This window comes from Bufo gargarizans, chromosome 2, assembly GCF_014858855.1.
Source record: "Bufo gargarizans isolate SCDJY-AF-19 chromosome 2, ASM1485885v1, whole genome shotgun sequence".
NCBI classification, from domain to species: Eukaryota; Metazoa; Chordata; class Amphibia; order Anura; family Bufonidae; genus Bufo; species Bufo gargarizans.
In genome coordinates, this window is record NC_058081.1 from 409,431,640 (window position 1) to 409,449,973 (window position 18,334).

At 46.0% G+C, this 18,334-nt stretch overlaps 1 protein-coding gene across 1 annotated transcript in view; it reads left to right on the forward strand.

The window, feature by feature from the left end:
* The window catches only part of TGFBI (transforming growth factor beta induced), a 109,077-nt gene extending 91,969 nt beyond the window's left edge, over window positions 1–17,108 (forward strand). The window contains exons 15-17 of the mRNA XM_044280857.1: window positions 10,905–10,978; window positions 11,831–11,855; window positions 15,962–17,108. Of these exons, the coding sequence (XP_044136792.1) occupies window positions 10,905–10,978; window positions 11,831–11,855; window positions 15,962–16,014 (152 nt within the window). The 3' untranslated portion in view covers window positions 16,015–17,108. The remainder of the gene's footprint in view (window positions 1–10,904; window positions 10,979–11,830; window positions 11,856–15,961) is intronic.
* The last annotated feature ends 1,226 nt before the right edge of the window (window positions 17,109–18,334 follow it).

Consider the following 18,334-nt stretch of genomic DNA (forward strand, 5'->3'; position numbering starts at 1 on the left):
CAAATGTTAAACTTACCAGCCTATAGTTTCCGGGCTCTGTTTTTTTACCCTTTTTGAATATTGGCACCACATTTGCTATGCGCCAATCTTGTGGCACACTCCCTGTGGGTATAGAGTCCTTAAATATCAGAAATAAGGGTCTGGCTATATGATTACTTAATTCTCTTAGGATACGGGGGTGTATGCTATCCAGTCCTGGCCATTTGTCTATTTTAATCTTTTTAAGATGCTGCTGTACTTCTTCCTGGGTCAGACAGGACACTTTTAATGGGGAATTTACTTTTACATTCTGCATTTCATCTGACAGTTTATTTTCTTCAGTGAAAAAAATATTTTATAGCTTTGCTTTCTCCTCATCACTCTCTGCAACTCCCCCCTCATCACTCTGTAAAGGGCCGACACTTTTAGATTTATACTTTTTACCATTTATATAATTTAAGCACATTTTAGGGTTAGTTTTACTCTCTTTGGCAATTAATCTCTCGGTGTCTAGTTTCGCCGTTATTATTTGTTTTTTACATATTCTATTTTTTTCCTTATAGTTTTTCAGTGCTTCCTCACTACCCTCCTGTTTCAGTGATCTAAATGCTTTCTTTTTGTCATGTATTGCCTTCTTTACAGTTCTATTTCTAACATTTAATATGAAGAAGGTGAGCCGTAAAGGACGTGGCAGTGGCCGTGATGCTGATGGTGCAAGCAGAGGCCATGGCCCTGGGTCCGGAGAAACTGTGCCTGCTGCCAGAGCACAAGAAAAATAATCATCCACTATACCTAGCTTTATGTCCCAGTTTGCAGGGTGGTGCAAGACACCACTCTTGAAGTCAGACCAGTGTGGCCAGGTGTTCAGTTAGATTGCAGCAGATAATGCTTACAGTTGGTTAAGCACCACCCTGTCTTCCACCAAGTCCCGTCTCAGTAGCCAAGAGTCTGCTCAACCCAATCCTCACCCTGATCCTCCTTCCTTGCACCATGGAGACTTTGGGCAAACAAGTGATCCTATACTCAGATATTCCGAGGAGCTCTTTTCAGTGCCATTCCTTGATTTGGCCCTCTCGCCAAGCACGCTTGAAGATGGACTGATCTTGTGCTGATTACCAAACTCTTGAGCATCCACAATCACAAGAAGATGACGGTGGGTAACGGAAATTATTGTTTAATGAGGTGGATGACGATGAGACACAGTTGCCAAAAACTCAACAGCAATTACTGTCTCAAGAGGTTGATGAAGAGGATGAGACAGAGTTATCAATCACTGAAGTAGTGGTTAGGTCAACAAGTCAGGAGGATAAGCAGAGTGAGGAAGTGGAAGAGGAGGTGGTGGACGATGAAGTCACAGACCCAACCTGGGAAGGTGGAAAGCCAAATGAAGACAGCATTACAGAGAGGGAGTGATCTGCTGCACCGCAACAGGCTGGAAGAGGCAGTGGGGTGCCAAAAGGGAGAGGGCGGGCCCCACCAAACAGGCTCGCAACTGTTCCACGGAGCACCCCCTTGTGGAAATCTCCCTTGCCAAGGGGTAGGTGTTCCGCAGTATGGCGCTTTTTTGAGGAAAGCGCAGACGACAAAAGAGTAGTAGTTTGCAACCTGTGCCGTACCAAAATGAGCCGGGGCGTGAACACTAGCAACCTCACCACCACCAGCATGATCCGCCACATGGCATTCAAGCACCTTAATAGGTGGGACGAATGCCTGGGTCCACAATCTGTGTCTGCGGGTCACACCACTGCCTCCTTGTCATGGTCTTACCTCCTTGCTGTTCCCTTCGTTTGACATGTGCTGGCGGCCATCTTGGTTTCTGGGTTTTCTTGTAGCCTCCCACCCTGCGGCTCCTCCTTCCCACTGGGAGGAGCTGGATGCCCAGCTCATATATATAGGAGGTCTGTGGCTTCAGTTCCTTGCTTGGTCCTCCTGTGTTCACATGCTTCCAAGACTGCTGCTGCTTCTGGTTCCTGATCCTGGCCTCGTCTGGCTACCCCGTTGGTTCCTGATTCCGGCTTCGTCTGACTACCCCGTTGGTTCCTAATTCCGGCTTCGTCTGACTACCCCGTTGGTTCCTGTTCCTGGCTTCGTCTGACTACCCTTCTGGTTCCTGACCTCTGTCTCCGCAAGACCCTGCTTCGGTTTAGCCATCCGTTCGGACTTTGCTTACGGCTTGCTCTTCAATAAAACCTTCTTATTTTCCACTTATCTCTTGTTGTACGTCTGGTTCATGGTTCCATGACATTAGGACCAAGCCATGAATTCTGACGGTACAGGGCCACCCTCGCTACCTACGCTGGTTGCCAGACTTGATCAGCAGGATCACCTGTTGGGTCGGTTCGCTGTGGCGTTGCAAACCCTGCTTGAACGCACGGCTCATTTAGCTTCCGTTGCCGATGGGTCGGTTGTCGCTCCTGGGCCCGCTCCTACTGCCGCTCCGGTTGTTGCGCCAGAGTCTACCCTGACACCTGTTGCTGCGCCTGTGGTGTTTCAGGGTATGACCGGTTCTGCCCCCCTTCCACAGCGCTTTGGGGGAGAGCCAACTCAGTGCCGAGGTTTCCTTAACCAGGTGGGCATTTACTTCGAGTTGCTGCCACATGCCTTTCCTACTGAGAGATCAAGGGTGGGCTTCTTGATCTCGCTGCTCTCGGACAAGGCCTTGGCCTGGGCCAGCCCTTTATGGGAGAACAACAATCCGGTGGTTGCCGAGTTTTCCGGTTTTGTTGCTTCTCTTCGGAAGGTATTCGATGTGCCGGCTCGTGCTGCCTCTGCTGCGAAGCTCCTTATGTCCATCAGACAGGGTTCACGATCCGTAGCTGAATACGCCATTGAGTTTCGTACCCTGGCAGCAGAGGTGGGCTGGAATAATGAGGCTCTGGTCGCTGCTTTCTCTCATGGTCTCTCGGATGCCTTGAAGGATGAGGTTGCAGCTAAGGACCTACCAGTGGAGCTCGAGTCTCTTATTTCTTTCCTGATTTTGATTGACACCAGACTCAGGGAGAGACCTTCCTTTAAGGAGAGCCTGCGGAGGTCTCCTAACAGATTGGCGCCTACGTTTGCTGTCCCACCCGTGCCTCCCTCTCCTCCCACGCCTCCTGGGGATGACTTGTCTGGGGGTGAACCCATGCAGCGGGGGTTTGCTCGCCTGTCTGAGGGGGAGAGGGTACTCCGGAGACGCGAGGGCCGATGCATGTACTGTGGTCTCGGTGGGCATTTTCGGTTGGCATGTCCGAACCGTCCGGGAGAACGCTCGCACCTGAGGTCCTGTCGGGGGCAGATCTTGGGTGGAGTCTCCTCGTCCCCGGTTTCCCGTGTTGACAAACCACTGATCACGGTTGTCCTCTCCTGGGTCGGGGGCTCGGTGACGACCCAGGCGTTGGTGGACTCTGGTGCTGGTGGTTTGTTCATTGATAGAGTGTTCGTTGCCGCCAATTCCATTCCTCTGCAGCCTCGAGGTTCCCCACTGGCTCTTGAGGCGATAGACGGCAGACCCCTTCTGCCGCCACACGTGACTCATGAGACCCTTCCAGTGGGGATAGCCATTGGTGCCGTTCACAGAGAGTCGGTCTGTCTCCAGGTTATTTCGTCTCCACACTACTCGGTGGTCTTGGGGTACCCCTGGCTCCAGAAGCATAATCCGACTTTCGATTGGAGATCGGTCGAGATCCTCTCGTGGTCACCGCAGTGTGGGGCTAGTTGCATCCATGGGCCTGTCAAGTTGCTGTGTACTTCCTCGGACTCTCTGTTGCCTCCTGAATACGAAGAGTACCGGGATGTATTCGATAAGGTGCGCGCGGTTGCCCTACCTCCGCACCGCCCATACGATTGTGCCATAGAGTTACAATCCGGTGCCGTTCCTCCTCGTGGCAAAGTCTATCCACTGTCGGTAGCGGAGAATGAGGCCATGGAGGAGTACGTGAGGGAGGCGCTTTCACGCGGACACATTCGCAAATCCTCGTCCCCGGCAGGGGCTGGATTTTTCTTTGTGAAAAAGAAGGGCGGCGAGTTGAGGCCTTGCATCGATTACAGGGGTCTCAATCGCATCACGATCAAGAACGCTTACCCGATACCCTTGATTTCCGAGCTGTTCGATCGCCTCAAAGGGGCCACGGTCTTTACCAAACTCGACCTGAGGGCGGCATATAACCTGGTAAGGATCAAGGCGGGCGATGAGTGGAAGACCGCGTTTAACACCAGGACCGGTCATTATGAATCCTTGGTTATGCCCTTTGGGTTGTGCAATGCGCCCGCAGTCTTCCAGGAATTCATCAACGATGTTTTCCGTGACCTGTTGCAGCAGTGTGTGGTGGTCTATTTGGATGACATCTTGGTATATTCTGCATCCATGGAGGCCCACATTCTGGATGTCAGACGAGTGTTGCAACGCTTACGAGAGAACAAGCTGTTCGGTAAGCTTGAGAAATGCGAATTTCACCGATCCCAGGTAACCTTCTTAGGTTACATCATTTCCGCTGAGGGGTTCTCCATGGATCCTGAGAAGGTTTCGGCTGTCTTACAGTGGCCCCAGCCCAGTGGGCTTCGTGCCCTGCAGCACTTTTTGGGCTTCGCCAATTATTATCGGAAGTTCATCAGGGACTTTTCCATGCTAGCCAAGCCTCTCACGGATCTGACCAGGAAGGGCAGTAATCCTCAGGTCTGGCCGCTCGAGGCCATCCGAGCTTTTGAGGCTCTAAAGTCCGCCTTTGTGTCGGCTCCGATTCTGTCGCATCCCAACCCTGGGTTGCCTTTTGTCCTCGAGGTGGACGCGTCTGAGACGGGAGTAGGCGCCCTCCTGTCTCAGCGTAGAACACCAGAGGGTCCTCTGCTTCCTTGTGGGTTTTACTCCCGGAAACTGTCTTCCGCGGAGTGCAACTATCAGATTGGTGACAGGGAGTTATTGGCCATCGTGCAGGCCCTTAAAGAATGGAGGCACTTGCTCGAGGGCTCGGTGGTTCCGGTTCTCATCCTGACGGACCACAAGAATCTGACCTACCTCTCTGAGGCCAAGAGATTGACACCACGTCAGGCCAGATGGGCTCTGTTCTTGTCACGTTTTAATTACGTGGTCTCCTACCTACCCGGCTCCAAGAACATCAGAGCGGATGCCTTATCACGGCAGTACTCCGAGCTGTCCGGGGAGGAGTCGATTCCGACTACGGTCATACCCCCGAATCAGATCCTGGCCGCTATTCGCACCAGCCTGACTTCTCCTCTGGGTGAGCAGATTTTGGCGGCTCAATCTGATGCTCCCTCTGGGAGACCCAACGGCAGATGTTTTGTGCCTGAGGAGTTGCGCACTCGGTTGTTGCGAACCTACCATAACTCCAAGGCCGCGGGGCACCCTGGAAAGAATCAGCTGTCCTGGGCGGTTTCACGTCTGTTCTGGTGGCCTTCTCTACGTTCCGACATCGCCGCATATGTAGCGGCATGCTCCGTTTGTGCCCAGAGTAAGTCCCCTCGGCACCTTCCGTTGGGCCTTTTGCAACCCATAGCCACCGGGGAGCGTCCATGGTCACACCTGGGGATGGATTTCATTGTGGACCTCCCTGCATCCCGAGGCCATACGGTCATTCTCATGATTGTGGATCGGTTTTCCAAAATGTGCCACTGTGTTCCTCTCAAGAAGTTACCCTCTGCACAAGAGTTGGCCTCGATTTTTGCCAGGGAGGTCTTCCGGTTGCACGGTTTGCCCAAGGAGATTGTGTCGGATCGGGGGAGTCAGTTTGTGTCCAGGTTCTGGCGCGCCTTTTGCTCCCAGTTGGGGATTCATCTCTCTTTCTCCTCGGCCTACCACCCTCAGTCCAATGGGGCCGCAGAACGATCCAATCAGGCCTTGGAGCAATTCCTTCGTTGCTATGTCTCCGATCACCAAGACAATTGGGTTGACCTCCTGCCTTGGGCTGAGTTTGCCAGGAACACGGCGGTGAACTCTTCCTCTGGGACGTCTCCCTTCATGGCCAATTATGGGTTCCAACCTGCCGTGTTACCGGAGGTATTCTCTCCCCAGGATATTCCGGCTGTGGAGGATCACCTTTCCGTCCTACGTGCTTCTTGGGTACAGATCCAGAGGTCCCTTGAGGTCTCTGCGCAGCGCCAGAAACTCCAGGCTGATCGCAGACGAGCGCCCGCTCCTTCCTACCAGGTCGGAGACCGCGTATGGTTGTCCACCCGCAACCTCAACCTTCGAGTGCCCACTCCCAAGCTGGCGCCTCGCTTTGTTGGTCCCTTCCGAGTGCTTCGCAGGGTAAACCCGGTAGCCTATGCCCTTGCGCTTCCTCCTGGCATGCGGATCTCCAACGTGTTTCATGTCTCCCTGTTGAAGCCACTGGTGTGTAATCGTTTCACTTCCTCGATTCCTCGGCCTCGTCCGGTCCAAGTGGGCAATCGTGAGGAGTATGAGGTGAGCAATATCCTGGACTCACGCCTGGTCCGCGGCCGGGTGCAGTTTTTGGTCCATTGGCGTGGTTATGGTCCAGAGGAGCGTTCCTGGGTTCCCTCCGCAGATGTCCATGCTCCTGCTTTGCTCCGAGCCTTCCACGCACGCTTCCCTCAGAAACCGTTCCTTACTCCGCGGAGGAGGGGCCCTTGAGGGGGAGGTACTGTCATGGTCTTACCTCCTTGCTGTTCCCTTCGTTTGACATGTGCTGGCGGCCATCTTGGTTTCTGGGTTTTCTTGTAGCCTCCCACCCTGCGGCTCCTCCTTCCCACTGGGAGGAGCTGGATGCCCAGCTCATATATATAGGAGGTCTGTGGCTTCAGTTCCTTGCTTGGTCCTCCTGTGTTCACATGCTTCCAAGACTGCTGCTGCTTCTGGTTCCTGATCCTGGCCTCGTCTGACTACCCCGTTGGTTCCTGATTCCGGCTTCGTCTGACTACCCCGTTGGTTCCTGATTCCGGCTTCGTCTGACTACCCCGTTGGTTCCTGTTCCTGGCTTCGTCTGACTACCCTTCTGGTTCCTGACCTCTGTCTCCGCAAGACCCTGCTTCGGTTTAGCCATCCGTTCGGACTTTGCTTACGGCTTGCTCTTCAATAAAACCTTCTTATTTTCCACTTATCTCTTGTTGTACGTCTGGTTCATGGTTCCATGACACTCCTCTTCCCCTGTGTTATGTGCTGGCCAATCCCCTGTCGAACGCGCAGGCCCAGATGCCTCCCGCCCTGTACCTGGACCTTCACAAGCACCATCAGCAACCACATCCACTTCCGTGTCCCAGTGCAGTGTACAAATGTCCTTACCCCAGGCATTTGAACACAAGCGCAAATACCCAGCCACCCACCCACAGGCCAGAGCACTAAATATGCAGCTTTCCAAATTATTGGCCCTGGAAATGTTGCCATTTAGGCTTGTAGACTCTGAGGCCTTCCACAGCCTGATGTTGGCAGCCATCCCGCTTTACGCTGCCCCCACTCTACACAATTTTTCAAGGTGTGCCGTGCCCGCCTTGCACCAACATGTGTCCCGTAACATCACACGTGCCCTGATCAACACAGTTACTGGGAAGGTCCACTTAACCATGGACACAGTGCATTCAGCCAGGGACGCTACATTTCCTTGATGGCACACTGGGTGAATGTTGTGGAGGCCGGGAGCAAGTCGTACCCTGGGATGGCACAGGTGCTACCGACACCAAGGATTGTGGGCCCTAATTCCAACAGGGTTCCTACGTTAGTGGCTCCAACCCCCACTTCTCCTCCTCCGCCTCCTCCTCCACTTTCACCTCCAAATTATCTGTGTGCAGCACCAGTCAGTCATCAGTCAGTAGCTGGAAGCAGTGTAGCACTGCAGTGGGGAAGCGGCAACAAGCCTAGCTGAAGCTGATATGCTTAGGGGACAAACAGCACACTGCTGCAGAGCTGTGGCAGGACTTAAGAGACCAGACTGAGCTGTGGCTCTCTCCACTCAACCTAGAACCAGGCATGGCTGTGTCTGATAATGGCCGTAACTTGGTTGCGGCTTTGGAGCTCAGCAAGCTCACACACATCCCATGCCTAGCCCACGTCTTAAAATTAGTGGTTCAGTGGTTTCTCAAAACCTACCCCAATTTGCCTGAGCTACTGGAGAAGGTGTGCCGCGTGTGTGCACATTTCCAAAAGTAATGTGTTTTTCCACATGTTGGCCAGGCTTTGTGAGCAGCAGTGGGCAGTAGTGGAATACCAGCTGCAACATCGTCAGCGCCTTTCTAGTCAGCTTTTGCTATTCACAAGTGAGGCATGGGCATGGATGTCTTACCTCTGTGAGGTTTTAAGAAACTTTGAGGAATCAACAAAGATGGTGAGTGGCGATAACGCTATTATCAGCGTAACCTTCCCACTTCTGTGTCTACTCAATGACTCACTGCTCACAATTAAGGATGACACATTGCATGTGGACGAGGTGGAAATGGGGTGAAGACATTACACAGGGTGGTAGCCAGACCACCTTCAGTTTGTCTTCTCAGCGCAAATTGGCTGATAAAGTGGAGGAGGAGGAGCAGGAGACAGTTGCCTCCGCTACAGAGGGTAATACCCATGGACGTTTAATTCCATCTGTTCAGCATGGGTGGTCAGAAGAGGAGGAAGAGGATGCGGAGATTGAGAGTAATCCTCCTGATGAAGACAGGAAAGACTTGCCTGTTGGTACTCTGGCACACATGGCTGACTTCATGTTAGGCTGCCTTTTCCGTGACCCCGCACAAACATTTTAGCCAACACGAATTACTGTTTGTTCACCCTTCTCGACCCCCGCTACAAAGAGAACTTCTCATCTCTCATTCCTCTGGTGGAGAGGACAAGCAAAACAGTGCGATACCAGATGATTCTTGTTGAGAAATTGATCCAAAATCTGACAATGCTGGCAGAGTACGTAGATCCTTGGCCAACTGAGGAGGGGAGACCAGGGGAACACACAGCAGTTCCTACAGAGGCAGGGCAACACTCTCCAAAGCCTGGGACAGTTTCATGACACCCTGCAAGCACCCTCACCCTGATGCACAGCTTAGTGTTACAAGGAGGGAAACATTTTGGAAGATGGTGAAGGAGTACATAGCAGATTGTTTCAGCGTCCTCAATGATCCCTCAGTGCCTTACAACTACTGTCAAGCTGGACACGTAGCACGAACTGGCATTCTACGCCTTGGAGGTGCTGGCCTGCCCTGCTGCCAGCATTTTGTCTGAGCGGGTATTTAGTGCTGCTGGTGGCATTATAACAGATAAGCATATCCACCTGGCAACTGAAAATGCAGACAGGTTTACTCTTAAAAAATTAACAATGTCTGGATTGACCATGACTTCTCGGCTCCACTAGAGGAAAGCTGATGAACATAAAGGCACTTTAAATGTGTTGTTTATAATGTACTGTGTTCCCATTCACCCCTTCCACCACAAACAAGGGTACATGGTTGAATCTTCCTTTTCTCATCCTCCTTCTCCTCTTTCATCATATCAACATGCTTATTTGTCGCATATAATGCCCTTGCATATATGCCCTTCGCATATATGGTTTTACAGGGTCAGCTCAGCTGCGGGCCCTCGCATATAATTTATTACAGGGTTAGCTCACCAGCAGGCCCTCACCTACAATGTTTTACAGAGTCAGCTCAACTGCAGGCCCTTGCATATAATGTTTTAGAGGGTCAGCTCACCTGCAGGCCCTCACCTACAACCTTTTAAAGGGTCAGCTCACTAGCAGGCCCTCAACCCAAAAATATTTTACTGGATCAGCTCAACTGCTGGCCCGCACCTAATTATACCTAATAGGTAATTTGCGTGCATGCTGCATTGCTTGGATGTGGTAGACGTAGCCATTTTCTCAGGCTCCTTCTCCGGAATCAAACACTGATTCACCGTTACCTGTGGTCACTATGTTTTACGCTGAAAATAACATCAATATTTGATAGGGCAGACATCCAAATTGATTGTCGCTGGCACAGGGACATGTAATCAGTCACAGGTTGTCTAGAGTCACCAAAGTGGCAGCAGGCCCTCGCCCATAATGTTTTAGATGGTCACATCAGCAGGCCCTTGCTCCAAATGTTTTTGAGGGTCACCAGCAGGCCATCAATCATAATTTTTCAAGGCTGGGTATGATGCCCTCCTTTATGTGTAACAAAGGGTGTATTGGAGTGTCGGTTCCTTGTAATTTTTGGCAGCCCTTTCACTTAGTGCATAGGCTTTATGAGTGTAGGAGTCCCACTACCTGAACAATTGTCCCACAATGTGAATGAGGCCCTCCTTTATGTGATATACAGGCTATATCGGAGTGCCTCTTCCTTGAAATTGTTGGCAGCACTTGCCCTTTATATACAAGTAGATATACAGGAGAGAATGTTTCCTAACAATTTTTCTCTAAAATCGAGTTTATCTTCGGTTTTGTGCGTATTATAGTCATTCTGTAAAATTGGAGTACTACTCGGACAACATCGTTCCCAGCAGCTACCTGGGAGTCCAAGATGCGTCCAGACATCTTCCCCATGCTGTTCTCAAACCATTTCGGTGGTGTTTCTATCCATTTCTGACCTTTTCCTATGAACCAGGCACCCTCCCCTGCCTGGTTTAATGCTTAGGTTCTCCCATTGACTTACATTATATCTACCGAGCATCCCGATGTGTTTGGCCAGAGCACCCGAGCACTTTGGTGCTCGATCAACACTAATAGTGATGTGCATGGTCTACTACTGAGCCAAATGAGCTCTATCTTTCATCTGGCACTAGCCAAATCTTCTTTTAGAAGCTGTGATAATGACAGGGAGAGAGCTGCAGCAGAAAGGACCTCCTGGCTGAGCTGCCATTCTGAAGACAATCTAACAGAACAATTGGCACAATGAAACTCTGTATTTGAGGTACATGGCTGGTTCTGGCATGGTTAGGAAACGATTGGTCTGCTTATTGTACGGTTATTTGGGCACTGTTTAGCTTGTAAAAGTGTGTAATGATTTTATTTTTCCAGCCAAATCCCAAGAAAGAGGAGATCTCTCAGATTCTGGGCTTGATATCCTGAGACAAGCTGCTGCCTATTCAATAGTAAGTAAATGAGCTAAGTAACAGTTTGGTATACACAAACCTCAAAACAGAGTCATGAGGTCCTCTGCCAGTTTCCCCCCATTTCCCCTTGAAATAACTAATGCAAAGAAAAATTGCTCCACTGATACTTTCTGCTGCTAGAGATTGCATTAAAGGGTTTATCCAGGAATTTATATTGATGCCCTATCCTCTGGATAGGTCATCAATATCAGATCAGTGGGGATCTGACACCTGGAACCACTGCCAATCAGCTGTTAAAGAGGTTGGCACTCCAAGAGCAATGTGGCCTCTTCCTTGTGCCAGTGACGTCACTGTACATCAGTCACATGGCCTAGTTGTAGCTCAGCCCCATTCACGTCAAGTCAATGCAATAGCAAGCACTGCTGCTATACAATGTACGGCACTGCGCTTGGAAAGCTAGAAATCTTCAGATAGCTTTTGCCTTGAGAGCCTTTAGTTATTTAGACAAAATAGCAAGTTTATACACTTTATAGGTAGGCAGTCTTGTAGGGCTCCTCCAAGAATAGATTTAAATCTGTCTGTGTTTATTTAGAAAACCTTAGTAACAGTGTGGGGTCTCATTCTCTCACTGCCTGGTGTATTAAATACTAAAGACCCCAGCTGAAAGAAGTATGAATAAGGTTGTGTATAGCATGCTTAAGAGTCCTCATGGCAAAGCACCCCATGCATTGTTGCAGAGTTTGAACATCTACATCGTCAAAGCACTAAGAACAAAGCTATTATTGATCTTACAAATCCTTTACCAGACCAGAATCATGGAATCATCAATCACTTGACAGAATATCATTGGTTCAAATAATCCTATTCACAAAAATATATTCTTTTCTTTAGGTGATTCCAAGACATAATCGATTAAGTAAGTATGTTGTTAGATTCATCTTGCATTAACAATACATGGTGCATGATAAACTACTACACAGGTCTTAGTCTAGTGGAAGCACACTGTATATCAGTCTGAGAACTTGAGAATTGTCCCAGATACAAATGTCTAGCATAGGAGTCATGCTATCTTTGCATTGTCTATCTGAAGCAGTGGACTCTTGAGCATCAGCAACAGAACAGGACCAACTGACTTTTTTGGCCAAATCACAGATTAAAACTAGAACTATGTAGTTGACATAGCTGTCATACTGTACAGTAGGTCAGATGTATAGCTTCCAGCTTATGGAAACTTTTTATTCCATTGGAAAAAGGTCTATTTTTCAAATTGAGGATTTTTTTAAAAATATATTTTAATGCCTTTGTCTTCTTACATCACAAAAATGTAAATACCAAGCGATCAAAAAGACATGTACCCCAAAATAGTTCCAATCAAACTGTCATCTCAGCCCGCAAATAATGAGCTCCTACACAAGTCGATAGACAGAAAAATAAAATAAATGAATGTAGCTTTCAGAAAATCAAGACAAACATTTTTGTTTTCAAAAAATGCTTTATTATGTAAAACTGAAACAAAAATATAAAAATTCACATATTTGGTATTGTCTTGTCCATATCAACCTGCTCTATAAAAACAACACATGATCTAACCTGTCAGGAGAACTCTGTAAAAAAAACTAAAAATAAAAAAACTGCCACAGCAACTATTTTGTGGTTACCTTGCCTCACAAAAAGACAAAAAGTGTAATATCAATCAATCAAAAATCATATGTACCCCAAAATAGCACCAATAAGGGCTCATGCACATGACAGTATATATTTTGCGTTCCGCAAAACATGGATCAGCATAAAATACAGATGACATCCATGTGCATTCCGTATTTTGTGGCAAGGAATAGCTGGCCACTAATAGATCAGTCCTTTCTTTGTCCGTTATGCGGACAATAATAGGACATATTCAATTTTTTTGCGGAACAGACAAAGGAGTAACTTCCATTTTTTTTGTGGAACCATTAAAATGAATGATAAAAAAAAAAGGATACGGAAAGAAAATATGTTCGTGTGCATGAGCCCTTAAACTGTCACCTCATCCCATAGTTTCCAAAATGAAGTCACTTTTTGGGAGTTTCTACTGTAGGGGTGCATCAGGGGGTCTTCAAATGTGACATAGCACCTAAAAACCAGTCCAGCAAATTCCGTCCTCCAAAAACCATCTGGCGTTCCTTTCCTTTTTAACCCTGCTGTGCACCCATACAGCAGTTTATGACCACATATGGGGTATTTCTGTAAACTGTATAATCAGGGTAATAAACATTGAGTTTTTTTGGGCTTTTAACCCTTGATGTGTTACAGAATAAAAATGGAAAATCTGCAAAAAAAAAAAGCTAATCTTGAAATTTCACCTTCATTTTCCTTTAACCACTTCCGCCCCGCTAGGTGAAACCCCCTTCATGACCAGAGCACTTTTTACACTTCGGCACTACACTCCTTTCACCGTTTATCGCTCGGTCATGCAACTTACCACCCAAATGAATTTTACCTCCTTTTCTTCTCACTAATGGAGCTTTCATTTGGTGGTATTTTATTGCTGCTGACATTTTTTACTTTTTTTGTTATTAATCAAAATGTAACGATTTTTTTGCAAAAAAATGACATTTTTCACTTTCAGCTGTAAAATTTTGCAAAAAAAACGACATCCATATATAAATTTTTCGCCAAATTTATTGTTCTACATGTCTTTGATAAAAAAAAAATGTTTGGGCAAAAAAAAAAATGGTTTGGGTAAAAGTTATAGCATTTACAAACTATGGTACAAAAATGTGAATTTCCGCTTTTTGAAACAGCTCTGACTTTCTGAGCACCTGTCATGATTCCTGAGGTTCTACAATGCCCAAACAGTAGAAAACCCCCACAAATGACCCCATTTCGGAAAGTAGACACCCTAAGGTATTCGCTGATGGGCATAGTGAGTTCATAGAACTTTTTATTTTTTGTCACAAGTTAGCGGAAAATGATGATGATTTTATTTTTTTTATTTTTTCTTACAAAGTCTCATATTCCACTAACTTGCGACAAAAAATAAAAAATTCTAGGAACTCACCATGCCCCTCACAGAATACCTTGGGGTGTCTTCTTTCCAAAATGGGGTCACTTGTGGGGTAGTTATACTGCCCTGGCAATTTAGGGGCCCAAATGTGTGAGAAGAACTTTGCAATCAAAATGTGTAAAAAATGACCGGTGAAATCCAAAAGGTGCACTTTGGAATATGTGCCCCTTTGCCCACCTTGGCAGCAAAAAAGTGTGACACATCTGGTATCGCCGTACTCAGGAGAAGTTGGGGAATGTGTTTTGGGGTGTCATTTTACATATACCCATGCTGGGTGAGAAAAATATCTTGGTCAAATGCCAACTTTGTATAAAAAAATGGGAAAAGCTGTCTTTTGCCAAGATATTTCATTACATGGGGCCAAACCCAGAGGGCACAGACACAGATCCCCCGATGGTAGGGATGACCTTAGCCGAGGCTCGCTGGTTGCACCTCCAGAATGGTCCTGGTGCACTTGGCAACCTACCTGCACACACAAACAAATACTGGAACCCGAACAACAGCACAGGACCAATAAGACAGGACAAACAGGAACCAGTACACAAGCAGCTGCCTGGACTCCATGTAGACACACACATGGTGGTCACAGGCAGAGCTGCACACAGACTCAATGTCCTCCCTCCGGAGAACCCAGGAGCCCTCTCACAAAGGCATAGGCAGGAAAAGCAGATGCCTGTTCCCCATGTGTAGTTAGTCCATGGGTGAACAGACAGACCTGCACACAAACTTAATGTTCTCCCTCCTGAGAACCCTGGAGCCCATTAAGGCATGGGCAAACCAGACAGGAACAGAATCAGTAAGCACTGCCAGGCTAGACATGAATAACAGATGCATGTTCACATCCAGACCAATACAATTAACCCCATATGAACCAAACAGGGAGGGGAGCCTGCACAAATAAAAAGTGAACACACAGGCTGCAGTTACTGGATGTTGCTCCTTGCAACCACCACTACCAGTACACCAGAGCACAAACAACCCGTGTCACAGTGACCACAATGTGACACTTATCAGAGCAGAGACAACTAGGAGGGGAGCAAGCATACACTAGGAGTAGTACACACACAGGATGCCTCAAGTACACATAGGTCATACCAACTAGTCTGCCCAAGAGCTACTAAAGCGAGCAACACGGCAACCCATGTCACAGTGAACTACACTGTGACAGTGGGTTTGGAAATTTCCTTTAAAAGTTTCAAAATTCCTCCTAAAATTCAAAGCCTTCTAACATCCTAAAAACTAAAATTACATTTTACAAAATGATGCCAATATAAAGTAGACATATGTTGAATCTTACGTAATAAATATTTTATGAGGTATCACTATCTTTCTTAAAAGCAAAGAAATCCAAATGTAGAAAAGTGATTTTTTTTCAAACTTTTCCTTAAATTTGGTATTTTTTATAAATAAAGGTTAAACATATTGACTCAAAGTTACCACTAACATGAAGTACAATATGTCACGAGAAAACAATCTCAGAATCACTTGGATAAATAAAAGCATTCCAGAGTTATTACCACATAGTGAAACATGTCAGATTTGCAAAATGTGGCCTGGTCCTAACTTGCTTGGTTTTGAAGGGGTTGAAGAATTATTGAAAAGTCTTTATACAACACATTTTGTTTTGTAGCATCTGCTTGAACTTTGGGTGTTAGTTTCATTTTTTCTAAATTTAGCATGTTCCGATAAAATGTGAGAAGACTATCCATGTTCAAGATGTTACAAATTAAAATACTATCAATAAACACTTGGAAAAAATATATTAAAACAATTTATAGTATTTTTTTTAAGTGTTTAAAAACACCATTGCAAAGTCTCAAATCGTGAACAGAACATGCAGAGATTCTTCTGATCATGTCAGTTATGTTTCAGATAAATGATATTCTTAATTTCTCCTATTCAAAGTTAATAACTTTGGGCATTGGGGTATTTTTAGGTGTACAATATTATTAAGACTTTCTTCTTGTGTCTTTCAGCACCTGCATATAGCAGGTTATTATCAAGACTGAAGCCAAAATCTTCAGAGTGAAAATCAGGCAGCAGCCATCATCATTAGTGCCTCCGTGGTGTCTTTTTAACGTGTTTCACATTTTGTAATTTTGCTTTGTAAAATGATTTTGTATATGTTCCCATAAAACATTGATAATTTTTTTCAACATGTTTTAGCTATTATTCTTGCTTCAGGCACTTGTTCACATTAACATAAGAAAAAAGGCTTGTTGACAATAAAACATTTATTCCTGAGACATTTGGTCTATGTACTCCAGCCAATGAGCACTGAGGTCTTGTTCATTGAATTAAAATCTGTAAAATTACTTGATTATATTCAATGCATGTCAACGTGGCCTTCAGCAACAACACTTTTCTAGCACCCTTGTCAGTGTGATTGCCAAGATTGTTTGGGGCCCCTGGGGGAATATCCTAGAGCTATGCAATTTATGTCTGCCCTAGGACAAATTAAATCAGTAAATTCAGTAAAGAAAAAAAATAATACTGAGACATGACTGTGTGAGGATGCTATACAAATTAAATCCCAATCAAAAATTGAAATAAATAAAGATTGATAAGTACACAATAACTGAAATCTTCGCAAGACTTTTGACTCCTAGCCTGTGTTCACATGTGTGGATAACTAATCCGGTTGTATGATTCCGGCTGGCGGTTGAACCAAAAACTGTTGTATGCAATGTTTTTGAATGGCCAAAACCCAGCAGTAATGCCGGAAATCGGCTGGATCACCACCGGACATCATTACAGTCAATGGGGAAATCAGGTAGGCTGCACTCTCCAGGAACAGACTGCCGGATCTGCTGCCAAGGATGTGAATGTGGCCTTATAGCCCATAGCAATATTAGCTTAGATGGGTTTGTGTATTATGTATGTTTATACACGTGTCATGTCAGTGTTATGATATATTGTTGAGTCATTGGGTAACCAGTACCGCATGGTTCTATTAGAACGCTAACAGTTGACATGATTGTTTCTCTATTTGTTCATTTACCATGAAATCATTTTTATTTCATGTTTTCTGCCTTCAACATTTGACTGACAGAGCATTCATTACAACACACATCCACTATACCCGCAATGTAAAAAAAAATAAACAGCACCTTTTGACAAGTGTTTTCTTGGTGTGTGTTTTTTTTTTTCCTTGGAGACAGGTACACGGAAATAAAAGCTCATCTCCACCAAGGATTGGGCATGCTGCACTTCATCTGCTGGCTGAAGAAATTCAGGAGAAAACCATACACATTAGACAAATATTTGAACCTGCCAGTTTTGGCCAATAACTAATATCTATGCCCAGTTTAAATTGTTAACAATTAAAAACTCAGCTCCTCCAGGATGTGTCCTTCAGCTTTTGTAGTAAGGCTAGTTTCACATCTGTGACAGAGTTCTCTGGCCAGTTGTTCTGGCACTGCCGCCTGCCCAACCGGACTATAATGGGGTCTGGTAGAGATCCGGTTACAGCCTGGCAAATATGATCAAAATCATCTGGACAAAACTGGCCTATTCCCTAAATTGTCTGCCGTAACAGCTGGCCACAGATGTGAAAGTAGCCTAAGGGTATGGCCATACTTGGATGATATTCAGCTGCAGATTTTGTTTCTGCAAATTTGACTGTGGATCTGTTGCAGGCTTTGCAGTGGATTTTATATTTCGCAAAGCAGTGGATATCTGCAGCATAAATTGACATGCCTTGGATTTAAAATGTACACCACGGATCAATTTCCACTGTGAATTTTTTTATTTTGCAGTGCATGAATGAGATTGGATAATATCTCATCCACTTTGCTGGTACTGTATAATACCACAGATTAGCTGTATGCAAATCTATGGTGACAGATCTGCAGCATATCCATCCAATTTGGATATACCCTAAAAGCATGTACACATGTGGCAGAGAAGCAACAAACCTATGTTGTATTATAGTACCAGTGAAGTGGATACAATTTTCTGAAATTGACCTAGATTTTAAATCCACAAGTCAATTTATATTATGAATTTCTGCTATAGATTTTATCCTTTGCAATGCAAAAGGTAAAATCTGCGGCAAATGTGCAGCATTCCCACATTGAAATCTGCACTGTTTTGTACATTTTTAAACTAAAAGCTATTTCAGCTAGATACTAGATGTGTGACCATATCTTAAATATTTCCTCTTATCTGAAGAAATAAGCATCTTGAAACGAGGAATATGCAATATACAGTAAATGAAAATGCCCAGATCTTCTGAGGGAAGGGATAAAGAATATACCATGTTAATCTTATTTAGGGTCCATTCACACGTCCGCAACTGTCTTGCAGTCCGCAAATTGCGGATCGGCAAAACACGGATACCGGACATG